The sequence below is a fragment of the Barbus barbus genome, assembly GCF_936440315.1.
Source record: "Barbus barbus genome assembly, chromosome: 6".
NCBI lineage: Eukaryota > Metazoa > Chordata > Actinopteri > Cypriniformes > Cyprinidae > Barbus > Barbus barbus.
In genome coordinates this window covers 40,700,306-40,720,424 of record NC_136734.1, presented here as the reverse complement: position 1 = coordinate 40,720,424, position 20,119 = coordinate 40,700,306, and the positions used below count along the sequence as shown (strand labels likewise).

General features: G+C 37.6%; 1 protein-coding gene across 1 annotated transcript in view; it reads right to left on the bottom strand.

Annotated features, from left to right (window-relative positions):
- Positions 1–447: 447 nt before the first annotated feature.
- Positions 448–20,119, bottom strand: part of LOC306871345 (ATP-dependent RNA helicase DDX54-like) — a 26,851-nt gene continuing 7,179 nt past the window's right edge. Inside the window, exons 8-20 of the mRNA XM_079419188.1 lie at positions 19,338–19,459; positions 19,169–19,230; positions 18,117–18,248; positions 13,993–14,203; positions 13,788–13,919; positions 12,174–12,395; positions 9,968–10,041; positions 8,733–8,915; positions 5,424–5,569; positions 5,209–5,322; positions 5,025–5,135; positions 3,787–3,875; positions 448–1,469 (exon numbers count right to left, since the gene is read on the bottom strand). Coding sequence (XP_079275314.1) covers positions 1,222–1,469; positions 3,787–3,875; positions 5,025–5,135; positions 5,209–5,322; positions 5,424–5,569; positions 8,733–8,915; positions 9,968–10,041; positions 12,174–12,395; positions 13,788–13,919; positions 13,993–14,203; positions 18,117–18,248; positions 19,169–19,230; positions 19,338–19,459 — 1,846 coding nt within the window. The 3' untranslated portion in view covers positions 448–1,221. The remainder of the gene's footprint in view (positions 1,470–3,786; positions 3,876–5,024; positions 5,136–5,208; positions 5,323–5,423; positions 5,570–8,732; positions 8,916–9,967; positions 10,042–12,173; positions 12,396–13,787; positions 13,920–13,992; positions 14,204–18,116; positions 18,249–19,168; positions 19,231–19,337; positions 19,460–20,119) is intronic.

Here is a 20,119-nt window from a genome sequence, read left to right as displayed (position 1 = left end):
CTCGTTCAAACACAACACAAATGGGTGCAAAAGCTTCTGTTTACCATATTTGATGAGCTCTACATAATGTGTTAATCAATGTTTGTGTAAACACAAACCTAAATTAAATGTAACCATACACAGCAATAGTGTCTCTTCCAAAGACTTGGATTAATGCGTGTAAAGTCTATATTTGAAATGTCAGCAAGTAGCCTAGTTATGTGTCGTAATGCATGACATCCTGAATTGCACTGAATACTACTGATACGCCTCATTTTACATAATTATCATCATCATCATATCTCCAGAGACAGTCCAGAGACGTGCTTCCTCAGCAGCACTACAGTAGCGTGACCGTTGGCGTAACGTCCGTCAACATTCAAAAAGACTGCGCGGGAAGAAGCCACGTGTAACGCATGCTCGTTGGAAACTTGTGGAGTTAAAACAAGGCTTAAAAAAGTGAAATTTCATGATATTAGCCGTCTTTATTTAACCTGTATTTAGGCTAAGCACGAACAAATAAGACTAGCATCAGAGCTGTATGTATCCCATGATTCAACACGTGGAGGAGGAACTCATATCGGTTTGTTCAGAAAACAATTCCAGTTAAATTACGTGTTATTTAATTTGGAAGTAAAACTCAATGTGTTATTTTATTGGTGCACAAATGAATGTGTAAAATGTTTGCAATTGTCACTCAGTTAGATTCAGCTCCATTAATACATTTGTGTGCTACTGAACCATTTTAAAATTTATGACAAATTTAATGTGTAAATAAATCTGTAAAAACTTTAGAGTGCCTACAGTGCCCTACAAACTGAACATGTTCACTCCTGATAGGAATCTCACTTCAGATAGTGGAACGTTTACTGGTGAAGTCTACTTCATAGGGCACTTAAACCGTCGACTAGAACATACATTAATTTTAACTTAAAACCAACGAGTTGAGTTTGTCCACTGGCCCAGCTCCACAAAACTCTAGGCATAATTATAAACTAATTAATTACTAAAGGCTTTCTTACCTAAAGGAGTTTTGTGGAAGCCTTCATGCATGGCACGTGAAAGTAACTTTACACAGACACTGTCAGTAAACATTTTTTATCACAACAGTCAAAAGTCTCTTCACTCATTCAAGCCGTATATAATATGAGCAGGTACATATGTGCATCCTGTTTTCTGCATCACAGATCAAAGGTGTGTGTTGGGGAAGTGGGATTGATGTATTGATGCCTCATTTGGTGCTTAAAGTTTCTTCCTCATCTTTCCTTTCTTGAAGCCGCCACGACCAAAGCCGGATTTCATGACTTCATGCAGACGCTGTTTTCCTTTTGCACGGAGCTTCTTCATGCCGCCGCTCTGCAGAAACTGCTGCTTGACTTTGCGTTTGCGCTGCTTGAGGATCTGTTCGCGGTTCTTCAGCTCGGATCGCACGCGTGAGTCGTTTCGCTCCTGGGCCGGCTGTGATTGAGCTCCTCCTCGTCCCCTGCGACCTGCAGAAACCACAACACAAATAGTCAAGTCACCTTTATTTATATAGCGCTTTTAACAATGCAGCAAAATACTCAAAGAGAGCAGCTGTGACTGTTGTAGAATTTGTCTGGTCAGAATAAATTGGTTTTGAAGCAAGTCAGATTTATTGTTTAGACAAAAGTTGATATATATATATTTTTTTTTTTTTTTTTTACACGGTGCCCTCCAAAAGTATTGGAACAGTAAAGACAAAATTGCTCTGTTGGCTGTGGAGTCGAGACATTTACAAATATGATTAAAAGATGAAGCAAGCAATTTGGATGCTAAAAGAAAAGAGGAAGTCAATTAGAGCTCTAGCAAAAACAAAGGGCATGGAGAAATCAAGAGTTTGGAAACCACCAGCAACACCAGCAACCAACAACTACCTGATCGGCTGAGAAAACAACAGTAGCCGATGAAAGACAAATCATAAAAGCTGTGAAAATGAATCCTAAAAGACGTGTCTGTAAAATCCCCAACAACTTCCAGAAAGCTGGGGTGATGCTCTGACAATCTACTGTCCTCAGGAGACTTTGACACAGAATTACAGATGCTACACAGCAAGATGCAAACCTCTGACCAGCACCAAACATAGAAAGGCAAGATTAGAGTTTGCAAAAAAGCACAAAGGTGAGCCAGAAGAGTTTGGAACTGTGTTTATGGACCGATGAGACAAAGATGAACCTTTATCTAAGTGATGGGAAAGCACTAATGTGGAGAAAAAAAGGTAACTGCAATGATCCCAAGCATACAGCCTCATCTGTAAAGCATGGTGGAGGTGGAGTCATGGCATGGGAATGCATGACTGTCTCTGGAACAGGCTCTCTCAACTTTACTGATGACTTAATGTATGATGACAGTAGCAGAATGAATTTGGAAGGGTACAAAACCATCTTGCCTACCAGTATTCAAGAAAATACCAACAGATTCATTGGGAAGTGCTTCATATTGCATCAGGACAATGACCCAAAACACCCTGCAGTTCAGTCAAGGAGTTTATAAGAGCAAAGAAATGGAAAGTCTTAGTTTGCCCAAGTCAATCTCCAGATTTAAATCTGATTGAACATGAATTTCAGCAGCTGGAGAGGAGAGTAAAGGCAGAAACTCCCCAAAACAAGCAATAATTGGGATTGGCTGCATTAAAGGCTGGGAAAAGTCTTTCAAAGGATGAGACCAAGAGTCTGGTGATGTCTATGGGTCACAGACTCACTGCTGTGATTGTGTGCAAGAGATCTGCAACTAAATAATAGCTTTTAATCTTTTATATCTGCCTTATGTTCAACTGTCCCAATACTTATGCTTACATCAGATAGAGGGATGAACTCTAAAAGTGCTGTTCTTTTTATTTGGTAAAACACGTATGTGTTGAAACGACTAATAAAATGTGACATTCTGTAGTTTTGTCTCATATTCATCTTTTAATCATATTTGCAAATGTCTTGACTCCACAGCCAACAGAGCAATTTTGTCTTTACTGTTCCAATACTTATATATACGCTTACATACACGCCTGAAGTTGTTCACAATATTCCATATATGCACCGTTTTTTTGGACAGGTATCTTTTACCATAAGTGACCCTGGACCACAAAACTAGTCATAAGGGTCAATTTTTTTAAAATTGAGATGTATACATCATCTGAAAGCTGAATAAATCATCTTTCCATTGATGTATGGTTTGTTATGATAGGACCATATTTGTCTGAGATACAACTATTAGAAAATCTGGAATCTGAGGGAGCAAAACAATCTAAATATTGAGAAAATCTCCTTTAAAGTTGTTCAAATGAAGTTCTTAGCAAAAATGAAGTTTTATTAAATTTACGGTAGGAAATGTACAAAATATCTTCATGGAACATGATCTTAATATCCTAATGATTTTTGTCATAAAAGAGAAATGTATAATTTTGATCCACACAATGTATTGTTGTCTATTGCTACAAATGTACCTGTGTTACTCATGACTGCTTCTGTGCTCCAGGGACACAGATGAGTTCTTAAAGGATGATCAATAGCTGTCATATATGTATTTCTAGCTCCTGAACAGATTCTGTCCATATACAAGTGTTTTTCAAGCTTTAAATAGTTCAACTCTGTCTCACTGCAATCCTTAACACAAAGTACTACACACAGTTAGACTAATAAGAGTACATAGTACTAGAATAGTTTTCACTTAGGAATAGGCATAATTCTATGTATTATATTGAATCAAGATCAATGAAAACATTCTACATGACATGCAATGAAATGATTTACACAGGAAGTCGAATGAGTTTAGACCAGAATCTTCTGTTCTTACCACCAAAGCTCCTCCCTCTGATCGCTCCTCCAGTTTCTCCATCCGAGTCTCGGTCATCGATTTTATACTTCTTCTTCCATTCTTCATAACTGGACCAAAGTCAAGAAGCCCAACTGACAATCGAGTTTCAGCCTCAAACCTTTACAAACCCACATGACATCCCTGTCTGTTACGGCTGTCAAATAAAAATTAGAATTTTGAATATTTGTTGAATTTAAATTAAAAATCCACATTCAAACGCAAAAACGTTGCATTCGAATTTTAGATGTGCATCAGGCAGCATTATTAGTTGCACATGATATGCAATGAGGAGCTGCGTTGTTCCTTCAAAATATTGTGGAAAAAGAGAACATTAATGCGGAGAAGATCTTTTGGCAAAACTGAAATCAAGCCGTTCACACAGAACACATTTATCACATTTTCTAGAGGGACATCTATCAGCGTTGCACTCACGTCTCGCACAAGAGAGCCGCATGTTTAGAAAGCATGGAAAATTAATGCAAGTTCAACTTTTAAAAAACATGTCTCGAGACTTTATAACGGTTTTTTTCTCTATCCCACCGCATCTCATGTTTTTAAATGGAAAAAGTTCTCTATGTGATTGGTTTTGTCTGAGATACAACTATTTGAAAATCTGGAATCTGAGGGAGCAAAAAAATCTAAATATTGAGAAAATCTCCTTTAAAGTTGTTCAAATGAAGCTCTTAGCAATGCATATTACTAATCAGAAATGAAGTTGAGATATATTTACGGTAGGAAATTTACTAAATATCTTCATGGAACATGATCTTAATATCCTAATGATTTTTGTCATAAAAGAGAAATGTATAATTGTGATCCATACAATGTATTGTTGTCTATTGCTACAGATATACCTGTGTTACTGATGACTGCTTTTGTGCTGCAGGGACATATATTATAAATATTAAAGGTGCAGTAAGAGATTTTATGAGAAACGCTGTTGATATCTGAAATCACCAAAAGTAACAGGCTTCTAACCAAAAGATCCCACCCCTATCATGATAGCTCCGTCCCAAATTAATGAACATGCTATGCAACACAGGCTCCGCCCCCAACATGAGTGGACACACCCCTTACTGCTGATTGGCTACAAGTGTTTTGGTGCTCAGTCCGTTTCTCAGAAATCGCTCAACATCATCAGATTCTGTAAAGCTGCTTTTGGAAACAATGTTATGAAAAGTGCTAAACAAATAAAACACTGTTTTCAAGAAGGATACAAGTTCTTCTTCCTCTTTTTGCTGTTGACCACCTGTCCACTTTCTGTCTTGATTTTCTTGTTTTTGTCATCTTTGCCCGTGTCTCGGACGAAGCGCTTCCTCTTGCGATCCCTGCGGGGAACACGTGTGATTTCAGCGTAAGCAGACAGTGCTGCGTGTGGAATCATGGGAAGGAGCTGCTCACCATTTCATCAGGCTCTTGTGCTGGTTTATCGTGTTGCTCTCGTCTCCCATCAGGTCCAGAACCGCAGAAGAGGCCTGATGCTCGAAAGAGCCGCTGTCACCACCGAGACTGAGCCTGAACACACACACACACACACACACACACACACACACACACACACTGAACCTCTATGCTTCCCACTGAACATGCAGAATAATGCAGTGGTGCTGTCGTACCCACGCTCGGAGTCGAAGTCTTTGGGTCTATACGGGATGTAGAACTCCTCATCTTTTACTGATTTTCTGGTCTTTTTGCTATTCAGTCCATCTGCTTCAACATCTTGCTTTCGTCTTTTTCCTCCAACCACCTCTGAGAACACAGTCTGGAGAACATGTGAAGAAAAAAAAAAAAAAAAAAAAATCATGATTTTGATCAATATATAGATTTTAATCTCAATTTTGACAATATGTGTCCCTGCAGCACTAAAGCAGTCATGAGTAACACAGGTATATCTGTAGCAATAGCCAACAATACATTGTATGGATCAAAATTATACATTTCTCTTTTATGACAAAAATCATTAGGATATTAAGATCATGTTCCATGAAGATATTTAGTACATTTCCTACCGTAAATATATCAAAACTTCATTTTTGATGAGTAATATGCATTGCTAAGAACTTCATTTGAACAACTTTAAAGGAGATTTTCTCAATATTTAGATTTTTTTGCTCCCTCAGATTCCAGATTTTCAAATAGTTGTATCTCAGACAAATATTGTCCTATCATAACAAACCATACACCAATGGAAATGTATCATTTATTATTTATTCAGCTTTCAGATGATGACTAAATCTCAGTTTCAAAAAACTAACCCTTATGACTGGTTTTGTGCTCAATGGTCACATATTTCTTTACACACACACACACACACACGACATTCATAAACGCGTCTTGGTGAATTTGAATTCTAAACGTGTTTCAAAAGGAAACCAATTAGAGCTTTTAGTCAAAAAGCTGTAACAACATGCCTTTAGAAAAGATGATGCAAAAAAATAATTAAAACTGTAACATCTCTATATGAAACAATATCTATGATATATCTATATATCAAATCTAGAGCCCGACTGATATATAGTTTTGCCGATTTTATCGGCCGATATGAGCCTGTTGAAGATATATATCGTATCGGCGAATATGCCGCCGATATGAACTTTTGTTTTTTGGGGGTTTTGTCCAGCAGATCTTAGTTTGTCCAGCAGAGCACGCTACATTGTTTGCTACTGGCGACCCAGGTCAGTGTAGTGTAGAGATGCGCGGATGAGCTCAAACTTCACGCGAGTCCACTGCTTCAAATTATCCGTCCGTCACCCACCCGCACCTATACTTGATCCTCACATTACAATGATTCTAATTCTTAGTTTAACATGATTATATGATGAACGGATGGTTCATTTTTAACAGCAGATGTTCGAGCTGATCTGCGCATAACTGCACGTGTTTGTGGCCACGGGAGCTGATAACGGCAGTCAGTGCTCGTGTTTATATCAGCCACGCTGTGTCCCAGAATTAATGCTCATCACATCGTGATATCACTCATGCTTAAACAGCATAGTCTGTCAGTAACGTAGCAGATTCAGAAAGTTAGTATCTTTCCGCAGTCCAATTCATTGTCCTAAAATTGTTAAAAAGATTCATTATTATTATTCATTGTAGATGTTTATATTTAGAAAAGCTGTGTTTCCTGCACAAACCTGCCCCTGTTGGACTGACAGTAGCTCGTTGCCCTACACAGTTACCTTGTTCATTTTTTTAATTCAAGTTTTATATACATATATACATACATATATATACATATATATATATATATATAACTCTATTTGTGTTTTAAAGTTATTTATAATAAGTGATGTGAAGTGTACTGTTAAGGGCACTGATGTCAGGCTCATTTGGGATAATTAAGTTCGTTAAATTGTTAAATACCCTGCCTCAATAACATATTTTTGTCACATCATTATAAATGCTTGATCACATTTGAGTTATCATTGCTAAAAATGTGTTTATGTAGCCTATATATATATATATATCTGTTTATGTATACACTGTATTCTATATACAGAACCAGTCAAACGTTTGGGAAATGGGAAGTGTGTCCACACTTTTGACTGGTACTGTCCTATAATATACACAAAGAATATCGGCGATATATCGATATCGACCTTTTTTAATTACTGGTGAATAGGCAAACTAGCTTGAAAATGATGTAGTGTTAGGATAACGTTATTCATGTTAGATATTTCCCAAAGGTCTGCTTTCAGTCACATACGACAGCTGCACGATTCTGGATAAATTGAGAATCACGATTGTTTTTGTCTCAAACAGAGATCACGATTCCACGAAACAAAATAATGTGACAAAATATCATTGCTGCAGTCTATTTAAAAGTGTTTAATTTGAACTAATAATATGTATTTATAATATATTTAGTTCATATTAAAATGATGAAAAAGTGGTTTGAATGAATGATTTAATGTCTCACTTGTTTCTTTACTGGATGAATCAGTGTTTTTAAACGAATCTCTTGATTCAGTCACGAATACAGTTTTTAAGTCACTTTTCTGCACCTAGTGGCCAAACAATGCCATCGACACAAACGTTATTTGAAGCGCCAGTTAACTTTCAAAAGGTCTATTTTGATCGCTACCATAAACATCAGTGTTTATATCTGAACTATTAACTTATGAAATAATACTGTGTTTGTGAAGCTGTTACTCAAACACGGTATCTCTCTGTCAGCAGCTGAACACAGATGTGAATGTTCCGGTAAGACTTTATTAAAGGTTTATTAGACACGGGCGAAGCTCTAGTGCAAATATAGCAGTATTTATCCAAGCAAGCACACTTTTTTTGGACTAAAAGCCCTAATATTAGGACGCTGTTCAGTGAGTGCAGCTAATAAACCGCAGCAGATCTGACTGAATGTGAATGAGTGCTTTTATTCGGTTCACAGTTCGTCTTGAATATCAATGCGATCTCGTCGACTCCAGAGGACTAAGTTAACTCAACTCAATATTGTAACCTTAGTTGTAACCTTAGTTGTAAGTACTGTCCTCTTTAAAGAAATCAGACGGCGGGAGTGAAAAAGCTATGAGACCGAGCAGGATTTTGTTTTGCTGTCTATTTGCGGTCTCTTTTTAATGATAGATCAACGCATTTGTCAATCATCCCACTTGCTAGATGGGGAATGAAGCCAGTGCTCTGATTGGTCGAAGTGCTCTTTCATTGCTGTTGCTTGATTGGTTTGTGCTGCACAAAGGCGTCAGCAGGTTCTTGCGTAGTTTAAAGTGACAAATCGTACCTGCGTACTTTGAGGTCAAAATGCGTACAGGTTGGCAAGTCTGCATGTTTATGGTTTAGAAATCATTTTATTAGGACTTGATTGATCACACAGTCTCGTTCAGCTCATGACTAGATGCAATCTGTTTTAAAGCATGATGTTTAGAAGCAGATGAAACGGTCCTGTTGTTTGTGTATCTGAAGCTCACCTGAAGCTCCTCGTCGTCCTCATGCTGCGGATCGGTTCTGATTAAAGCGGGAACAGCGGACTGGACTATCCGCTCCGCTCGCGCTTTAGAAAACTTGTCGAGCAGTCGATCGTCTCGTGAGCGCTTGGCTCGCATCACCTCGCTAGCACTGCTTTTGTTGTTGGAGTTGATTTCAAAGATAGTCTGAGGAAACAAGAATATGCATAATAATTCATAATATCTTGACATTAAATGTTGCATATACTGCAAAAATTAATACCTTCCTCAGTATTTTTGTCTTGTTTTCCAGAACAAATACATAAGCATCCTTTAAAATCAAGATACATTTACTGGAGATGCAGTTTTTATGATTAAAACAAGATCAAATATCAATATAACAAGAACAATATGGTTGAGAGCAGAGCTATTTCCTTTTTCTTTTTTATAATTAAATTTAAAAAAAAAAAAGAGATCTGTTGGAAGTATAATTTTTCAAACTTGAAAGTCTTGCTAATAAAACTCATTGTGTGCTCCATAGACATTTATATTAAGAGACCACAATGATGCATTTGCATTTCCTTAAATTGTCTTTACTTGCACTTAAAAGGGTCCTAAGAGTCCTAAATTTACCTTCATGAAACCTGCAGAAGCCCTGCCTCATGCATGGGTCATATGGAGCATAATGTAAGGCTTTTAGGGAGTTTTAGTCATTTTTTGCATTATTTCTTGGCCATATAAACTTTCCTTTACATAAGAACAGCTCTTTTTGTTTGTGCTCCTCAGGCATCATGAAGAATCTATGAAAGCCTGTTTCCACCGCTGAATAAAAAAAAAAAAGAAAAAAGGTAATTGCAACATTATATCTCACAATTCTGACTTTTTTCTCAGAGTTGATATAAACCTGCAATTCTGAGAACATATCAAATCTCCTCTGAACTGGACTTTATAATTCACAAATGTGAGTTTATATCTCATAACTGAGAAAAAAGTCAGAATTGTGAGATGTATTTTTTGCGAGGGGCAATTGCAAGAAAAAAATTTAAATTGTGAGACAAAAAGTCACAATTACATTTTTAATTTTTTTTAATTCTTATTCAGAGACGGAAACGGCTTCCATAAGAATCAGAGTGATTGGTTTCGAACACCATGAGGAGAGTAAACCAACACATAATGATCACTCTGAGCCTTCAGACAGAAGTGTGTGATGTTTCACGATACTGACCATAAGAGGAAGAACTGAATAATAACTGACGTACAGATTTAGCCTTGTAGCCCTTGATGGTGTCCACCATCAGCAGCCGGTCCAGCTCCATCGGCTCCAGTCCAGAACCTGAAGGACACAGAACAGCTCAGAACAGAACCAGCATTCCCGCACGCTTACAGAGATCGTTTGCAGTTTATCACTAAACGAGGAGCTTCTTCTACAATCTGGATCTGGATCTGGTTTGGTCTGAATAAATGTAGTACAGCAGCACGTGTGCGATACAGTTCTGCATGAGTATGAGCCTGTTTACAAACCTGTCGTCCAACAAAGATATCATTTATTGACATGCTTTTTCTCCAAATTAACTTCATAACATATTCAAGTGTTTGAAATCACTTTTTGTGACCAGACGTGGTTTCATATTCCAGAATGATACTATTATATACAGTGATAAAGTCGATTAGCACTGCATTATAAATATACTTTTTTAAAATTCACATTATAGCTGAATAAATCATCTTTCCATTGATGTATGGTTTGTTATGATAGGACAATATTTGTCTGAGATACAACTATTAGAAAATCTGGAATCTGAGGGAGCAAAAAAATCTAAATATTGAGAAAATCTCCTTTAAAGTTGTTCAAATGAAGTTCTTAGCAATGCATATTACTAATCAAAAATGAAGTTTTGATATATTTACAGTAGGAAATTTACAAAATATTTTATTTTTATTTTATTTAATATTCTAATGATTTTTGTCATAAAAGAGAAATGTATAATTTTGATCCATACAATGTATTGTTGGCTATTGCTACAAATATACCTGTGCTACTCATGACTGCTTTTGTGCTGCAGGGACACATATTTTGTGCAATCGTACGTTTGTCTTCAAGTTTCATCAGTTAAAATTCTCCGTTGTGCGTTTTATTCAGCATTAACTGGATACCTTTGTCCATATTAGGGATTTCCAGGAGCGTTACTCCTGTGATGCATGTGTGGAGTTTCTGCGCAAGAGCGCCCTCCGGCTTCCAGGATGATTTAAACAGTCATTACATTACACGTGTACTCAGTAATGCTCACAACACCCTATTCTGGGTAAAAATAGGAAAGATAATACTTTTCTCTAAAGAAGCAGGAAAGAAAATTAATCATAGACTCAATTGGACCTGGTTTGGAGTCTCTTATCAATAAGTGTCTCCAAACTGGCTCTGTCCCTGCCAGTCTTAAAGCGGCTCCGGTCACTTCCCTGCTCAAGAAGCCTTCGCTGGACTCTTCTGTTCTAAAACATTTTAGGCCCATCTCTGTTTTACCCTTCATTTCTAAGGTTTTGGTGAAAATTGTGCTGGATCAACTTCAACATTTTCTGACAAGTAATTGAATATGAGATTTTTCAATCTGGTTTTAAGTCTGTCCACAGCACTGAGTCTGCCCTTTTGAGAGTGCTAACCGATATTTATATCACCACTGACCACCCCACACTATTATCCAGACTAGAGTCCTGGGTGGGTTTAAAAGCTACCGTTCTAAACTGGTTTCAGTCATACCTGTCGGACAGGAAGTGTATAGTGCAGCTGGGTAACTTTACCTCTATCCTGTGGCCTTCTGCAAGGTTCTCTCTGATCTCCTTCTCTATTTTCTCTCTACATGCTACCTCTGGGCTCTATTCTACGTAAACATGGCATGTCATTTCTACGCAGACGATACTCAAATCTATCTACCAATCAAAAGAGACTATTCCGCAGCAATTACTTCTCTTCTGCAATGTTTAGAGGAGGTTAAATCATGGCTCGCCCAAAATGTCCTCTTCCTAAATGAAGACAAGACCGAAGTAATTGTTTTTGGTTCTAATGAGAATTCTCAGTATATACGCCCCGATTTGGACTGTTTATCTGTTTTTAGATCACCACAGGTGTGTAACCTAGGTGTTCTTGTCAACCAGCATTAGCGGTGGCCGGACCCTGTCTTTAGAGATTAGAATGGCCCCTTCCCTGTCTGTTTTTAAGTCCCTGCTAAAAACCCACTTGTTTTCCTTGCTGTATTGATTGCTGTTTTACTGTAATTTCAAAATGGGTTGTTCTTTTTATCTGGCTTGTTTTCTGTGACTGTTTTTATAATTTTCTCTCCTGTAAAGCACTTTGGTCAGCCGAGAGGCTGTTATAACTTGAACTTGAACGTCATTGATAACGTTATCGCAATAAATACCAGAAATATTGTGATATATTTAAGCCCATATCGCCCATGCCTAATCCACACTCACCCAGCAGAGGGTGAACGGCCATGGAGGACAGGTCGGTGTTCTTGGCACGTTTGATGGACTCGGAGGAGGGGTTCGGCCGAGACTTTAGGTACTGCTTGTAAGCGTTCTCAGAGATGCGCCGGAGGTTCTGGAGATCCAGCGAGTTCTCGTGAGCCGTCAGCAGCTGCGACTCTTCATCGTCCAGGATGCTCTGAGGAACGCGGCCGAACACGCCATCAGCATCTGAGGACCAGAGACAGAGGACAGGGTGTAAACTTCATCAAACAGAAAGGTTGGGGGGCAATAAACATAGAATTTCTCAAGTGCAATTTTTGAAGGGGACACAAATAATACAAACCAAATTAAACTTGTAAAGATAGATGTGTGCACAGAAGGAGACCATGTTTAAATATGAGTTCAGTTCATAGGTTCACCACGCATGTGATCATATTATAATTAAATTATTTAGTGTCCTCCACATAGTATTTTATGTTTCATCTGGGACTGAGGACGTCTCTTATTAGATATTCAACCGCATCAAGCCCACTGATCTGCCACTTAACATCATATTGAGCAAAACCCAACACATGTGTAGGTCTACAATACTAGCCTAATATCAGCTCACACACAGACGTATCACCGTGTTAGTTGGAGTGGGTGATTAAGCTACGATATTAAACAAGCTAAGCTAGGTAACCTTATAATCGCTCATAGAAAATGCATCAGATATAATTTTTATTTTTTTTGTCATGACTAAATTGTTAATGATCCAGCATCATCTGTATTAAAGAGAAAGAATCACTTCAGCCGATGTTTAAAGTGAATAAAATAGCCTTGACTGCGTATTTACACACACTACTGAAGAACTCTGTTCTCTGCTCCGGACTCGTGTGTGTGTGTGTGTGTGTGTGTGTGTGTGTGGCTGTGGGTGTGTCTGTGTGTGTGTGTGTGGGTGTGTCTGTGTGTGTGTGTGTGTGGGTGTGTCTGTGTGTGTGTGTGTGGGTGTGTCTGTGTGTGTGGGTGTGTCTGTGTGTGTGTGTGTGGGTGTGTCTGTGTGTGTGTGTGTGGGTGTGTCTGTGTGTGTGTGTGTGTGCAGGTTTTTGTGACACGAGGACATAAATGTGTGTAATGACACAAGTATTACAAGGTGAAGGTGACTTTTCAGGACATTTCCCCATGTCCCCACTTTTCAAAACACTTATAAATCATACAGAGTGAGGTTTTTGGGGGAAAGTAGAAATGCAAAGTCTCCTGTGAGGGCTAAGTTTAGGTGTAGGGTTGGTGTAGGGCAATAGCACACACAGTTTCTTCAGTATAAAAACCATTACGCCTATGGGATGAACCCACTTTTCACAAAAATCAACATGTGTGTGTGTGTGTGTGTCGGTGAGGTAAAGGGGGAAAGCAGGCAGTGGACCAAACCACTGTGAGGCAAAGGAGGGGGGACTCAAAACATTTCTAAACATTTATATTGTTTTATTACTCACACAATTATTTTAAGTATATGTCCATTATATTATTTACAATACACAGAGCATTAGCTAAATATATACACACACATACACAAAACATGATGTGCACCAGTACAGTTATTACTCGGTTTTAATTTCCGTACGTCCGTAGCGTTTGCCGTACCTGCTGTGTGCTCGAGGAGGGCGAGCTGAACGGGTCGACCCAGGAACAGATGAAGGTCATAGAGGTAAGGCACTTCATCAGGACACACCAGACTGTAGGCGCTTCCTCCTCTGCCGGCGCGAGCCACACGACCTGAAACACAGAGACAAGTGTTAGAGCTGCGCCTCAGAGCGCTGGACGACGGTCAGTCCGATCCCACACACACCGACTCTGTGCAGGAAGAGCTTGGCCTTGGACGGGAAGTTGAAGTTGATGACGTTGTCCAGCAGCGGGATGTCAATGCCACGGGCCGCCACATCCGTCACCAGCAGCACCATGGCCTTGCGGTGCACAAAGCGGCCGATGTTGATCTTGCGGGCCGTCTGGTCCAGAGCGCTGTAGATGTAGGCGCACTCAATGCACTCGACCATCAGGAGCTGCAGACACAGACACAACAGATGAACCACCAGCTGCTCAAGCATCCAGTCCTGTCCGGTTTTACCTATAAAGCACTGAATGGTTTAGCACCTCAGTATTTGAGCTAGCTCTTATTGCATTAGTCAAGTCACCATAATTTACATAGTGCTTTTTACAATGCAGCTTTATTACACAAGGCAAGGCAAGTTTATTTATAAAGCACATTTCATTCACATTGGTAATTCAAAGTGCTTTACATAAAAGGAATTAAAATAATCATAAAAAATAATCACAACAATAAAAACAAGGAATTTAAAAACTGATTAAAATGAATTAAAACAGTTAAGAATAGAAAATGATTATGCATAATACAGTGCGGAAATAGGGAAGCAGGGCTATAGTGTTCCGTTCTGCTCTGATACGATGCTGTGGCTGACTGCTACATGGTTACTGTTTTATCTCTAATGTCTGGAAATGTCTGCATCTGCTGATCAGTGTTAATTTTGGCAGGCATTTTTGATTTAGTCTTAGTCTTTATCTTGAGACGAAAATGCTTAATAGTCTTAGTCACATTTTAGTCATTTGAGTCTTTCATAGGTTTAGTTTAGTTTTAGTCATTTGAGTCTTTCATAGGTTTAGTTTAGTTTTAGTCATTTGAGTCTTTCATAGTTTTAGTCTAGTTTTAGTCATTTGAGTCTTTCATAGTTTTAGTCTAGTTTTAGTCATTTGAGTCTTTCATAGTTTTAGTCATTTGAGTCTTTCATAGTTTTAGTCTAGTTTTAGTCATTTGAGTCTTTCATAGTTTTAGTCTAGTTTTAGTCATTTGAGTCTTTCATAGTTTTAGTCATTTGAGTCTTTCATAGGTTTAGTTTAGTTTTAGTCATTTGAGTCTTTCATAGTTTTAGTCTAGTTTTAGTCATTTGAGTCTTTCATAGTTTTAGTCATTTGAGTCTTTCATAGGTTTAGTTTAGTTTTAGTCATTTGAGTCTTTCATAGTTTTAGTCTAGTTTTAGTCATTTGAGTCTTTCATAGTTTTAGTCATTTGAGTCTTTCATAGGTTTAGTTTAGTTTTAGTCATTTGAGTCTTTCATAGTTTTAGTCTAGTTTTAGTCATTTGAGTCTTTCATAGTTTTAGTCTAGTTTTAGTCATTTGAGTCTTTCATAGGTTTAGTCTAGTTTTAGTCATTTGAGTCTTTCATAGGTTTAGTTTAGTTTTAGTCATTTGAGTCTTTCATAGTTTTAGTCTAGTTTTAGTCATTTGAGTCTTTCATAGGTTTAGTTTAGTTTTAGTCATTTGAGTCTTTCATAGTTTTAGTCTAGTTTTAGTCATTTGAGTCTTTCATAGTTTTAGTCTAGTTTTAGTCATTTGAGTCTTTCATAGTTTTAGTCATTTGAGTCTTTCATAGTTTTAGTCTAGTTTTAGTCATTTGAGTCTTTCATAGTTTTAGTCTAGTTTTAGTCATTTGAGTCTTTCATAGTTTTAGTCTAGTTTTAGTCATTTGAGTCTTTCATAGTTTTAGTCTAGTTTTAGTCATTTGAGTCTTTCATAGTTTTAGTCTAGTTTTAGTCATTTGAGTCTTTCATAGTTTTAGTCTAGTTTTAGTCATTTGAGTCTTTCATAGTTTTAGTCTAGTTTTAGTCATTTGAGTCTTTCATAGTTTTAGTCTAGTTTTAGTCATTTGAGTCTTTCATAGTTTTAGTCTAGTTTTAGTCATTTGAGTCTTTCATAGTTTTAGTCTAGTTTTAGTCATTTGAGTCTTTCATAGTTTTAGTCTAGTTTTAGTCATTTGAGTCTTTCATAGTTTTAGTCTAGTTTTAGTCATTTGAGTCTTTCATAGTTTTAGTCTAGTTTTAGTCATTTGAGTCTTTCATAGTTTTAGTCTAGTTTTAGTCATTTGAGTCTTTCATAGTTTTAGTCTAGTTTTAGTCATTTGAGTCTTTCATAGTTTTAGTCATTTGAGTCTTTCATAGTTTTAGTCTAGTTTTAGTCATTTGAGTCTTTCATAGTTTTAGTCATTTGAGTCTTTCATAGTTTTAGTCTAGTTTTAGTCATTTGAGTCTTTCATAGTTTTAGTCTAGTTTTAGTCATTTGAGTCTTTCATAGTTTTAGTCTAGTTTTAGTCATTTGAGTCTTTCATAGTTTTAGTCATTTGAGTCTTTCATAGTTTTAGTCGACGAAAAGTCATTGCATTTTTGTCAACTTTTAGTCAAACTGCAGTTACCAACATTTATTTTGGTAGCTATTTTATATGTAGTATTTAAACAAAAACAGTCATCAATTCTTCTCTCTTTAGACCAAATCAATTAAGCTTAGTTATGAGAAATTTGAATCAAGGATTGAATTTGAAAAACTGGAATAAATTTTCATTTTTTGGTAGAAATATAAATTAAACTCATTTTTCAGATACAGTAGGTTTACTTAACAAGTATACATTTATTTAACATCTTTTGTTGGTTAACATTTATGACAGATAATTAGGAATGCTGTCCATTTAAGACGGAAGGTATGTATGTAATAGCCTACTGACACACATTCAGTTTCACCCACCTGTTTAAGCTCACTTAAACCATAACGGACTGTATTTCCGTGAGATGCTCTACATGAGAGACATGTGGACTGCTGTGTGTGTATTTGAGCGCTGAGAACTGATCTCGCGCTGTATGAGAACTGAAGAAGTGGAGCGTGCGCGAGAGAGAGCACTTCTATCAGCGCGTTTCCGCCTATCGCACCTTCACTGACTTTAAGTTAATCGACAATGAATTGTGACTCCCGGGAAAAACGGGACGTCTGGTCACCCACTCCCTAACCCGTCGGTTGCTGAGGCCATTGTTTCAGATCGCTATAGTTCGCGTTTTGGTAGCCTATCCGTCCACTGCGGCTGCCATACTGAGACTAGATATGCAAACGCCCCTTATCCAATGACAGAGACGCACATTTTGAAAGACAAGTCAGTTAACTTAGCCTATAGGATGTATTTTGAATGTCCGGTAGTCCTCAAATAACATTTTAGTCCCGTCCCGTCTCGTCTTGTTAACGAAGACGCGCATAAATTTCGTCATAGTTTTTATCATCAGATATTAGTTTTAGCTCGTTAACGTCTCGTCTTAGTCACAGAAAAAAGGTTCGTTGACGAATATTTTTCGTCGTCGTCTTAGTCAACGAAATTAACACTGCTGCTGATATTATATTTTTGGTTAATTTAGCCACTGTATTGAATAAATACTTGGGGTTTCTTCTAAAAGAGATGAAAAGTAATCAGATCTAGCAGTTTTTAAGGCTTTTCTGTAAGAGAAAGTACTTTCCTGCCATGCAATATGAAATACCTCTAGTTTTGTTCTCCTCCAGCTGCGCTCCATTTTCCGGGCTTCTCTCTTTAGGGTGCGAGTGTGTTCATTATACCACGGTATTGGACCGTATCTATAGCTATACACTGTAGTCCTTCACATCCGCTATGATCTCAAAACTCTGGTCAAAAATCCTTATTACCACAATTGATTTTGATAATACTATCATAATCAACTGCAGGCGGGAGATCCTTTTCCTATTTAGCACCCAAACTCTGGAATAATCTGCCTAACACTGTTCTGGAAGCAGACACACTCTGTCAGTTTAAATCTAGATTAAAGACACATCTCTTTAACCTCTAACACATAGCACTAACACATCTCTATTACTCAAATCTGTTAAAGGATGGTTAAGCTGCATTAATTAGGTCAGATGAGTCCTCTGCACAACCTGACTTTGTTGCAAAAGAATTAAACTGCTGGTTTCGTCTGGCCAGAGGAGAGCGGCACAATATTTCAACACACTACTTCCCAGTTTAATACCGTAAAGCTGCTTTGACACAATCTGCATTGTAAAGCACTATATAAATAATGGTGACTTGAATTGTTTGCTCTCAGCATGTCAAGATTTTTTCCGAGCATCTGCACCTCTTTAAGATACTCCACGTGATGTTTGGTGGCTACAAACACCACCGTCTGTTCCTGCGGCTTCACCACGTTTCTCAGCAAATGCAGCAGAAGCGCTGGTTTATCATCCAACCGCAGGTGGAAAAATGAAAGCTGGAGGAGAAAAGGGAAGAAAAAAAAAAACGTGTGAATGGTATATTAAAATGATTTTATATAAAAATGTATACTTTTATTCATCAAGGAAGCATTAAAGTGACAGTAAAGACATGTATAATGTTGCAAACTATTTCTATTTCAAATAAATGTTGATCTTTTGAACTTTCCATTCATCTGTGAATCCTGAAAAATAAAATGTGTCAACTGTGTTCAACATTGATAATCAGAATTGTTTATTGAGCAGTAAATCAGTATATTATTATGATTTCTGAAGATCATGTGACACTGAAGACTGGAGTAATGATGCTGAAAATACAGCTGCAGATCACAGAAATAAATTACAGTTTAACACATATTCACATAGAAAACAGATGTTTGAAGCTGTAATAATATTTCACTGTTTTTTTTTTTTTAAATAAATGCAGCCTTGGTGAGCAGAAGAGACTTTATTTCAAAAACATTAAATAGGATGGCCATAAATCCTCTTTTTCTGTCCAGGATTTCTAAATTGCCTGAAATGTTTGGGTTTTGGCTTTGATTTCCTTTTGACGGTCCTCACACATTGTTTGTGTATTTGCATCACTTTGACCGTTCTCTGTAGATCCGGCCTTCTCTCACCACGACTGGTCGATTCTGTACAACAGCTACACGCTATTAGTCAAAGTACTTTTCAGTCATTACCTTCAACAAGTATGAAAATATGAAAACAAAGCCAAAACCCAGACCCCAATCTTCTAAACGGAGACTGGTTTAATACATGCTATCAGTCCTATGAATTATTTATCAGTGCATGCTTCATTAAAGCTCCACTTCTCCAAAAGCTTTCTCTTTTAGCTGATATCATCAATGCCTATTTTTCTAGTACATTTGCTATGAATAAAATAAAATCAGGATCCCATCTACATCATGAACCCTACCTTCAGCTGGTCGCTCAGTTTCGAGTCCACATCTAGACGAATGAGCACCGGCTCTGTGAGGCCTGTCGCAGAAAACACAAGGATCAAACTATCAGAGGAGCGCTCAAACACGCCTGTGAGGTCCTATAATGGGATATATGGCACGTATTAACATCTAGACTGCGATTACCAGCTCTGGCAAACTCCACGATCATTTTGGGCAGCGTGGCAGAGAACAGCAGCGTCTGCCGAGAGTCTGGAAGACGTCTGATGATCTCCTGAAGCTGCTCTGCAAAACCCATTTCAAACAGCCTGGAGAAGCAGAACACATATGAACGCTAATCTTGAAACAAGGATTATTTTAATTAATAAAATGCACACTTTATCTTTTATTTAAAGCTGCAGGCCGTAAGTTTTGCCTCGTTGTCGCCACCTCTGTTTGAAAACTTCACTGTATATTGTCAATATATATATATATACACATCTGAACAAGTAGTAAGTCTGCCACTTTTGTTCTGACCAACTGAGGAAAAAAGCATTACAATAAATCGCACTACCAATAGTGATTAAATCTAACGATCAGTTAGCTCATATCACATGAAACCGTGCAAATTATTATTATTGTTATACTTTGTTGTTAACAACATTAGCATTGCGTGACCACGTGTGTATTAGCGTGCAGATTTCAGTTTCTGTACAGTCTAAGCTCTAATTGAAAAGAAGAAATTCTTTTAAACCCAAAAGGCAAATTATTCTTCCTTCGAACTGGTTGTCTTTAAAATACAAATCTTGTGTAATCCCAGGCTATCTGTCATCAGACGCACATTTAAAACTGGAATATAATAATTTCAGTCACTTAGGCCTACATTTGTTTCATAAACACATAATCCTTTCTGGATTACAATCCGCCATCAAAATGATAATATTCCAGCTGCTGTGAGGCCTACCTCAAGCGTGACCTTTTCCACGTCA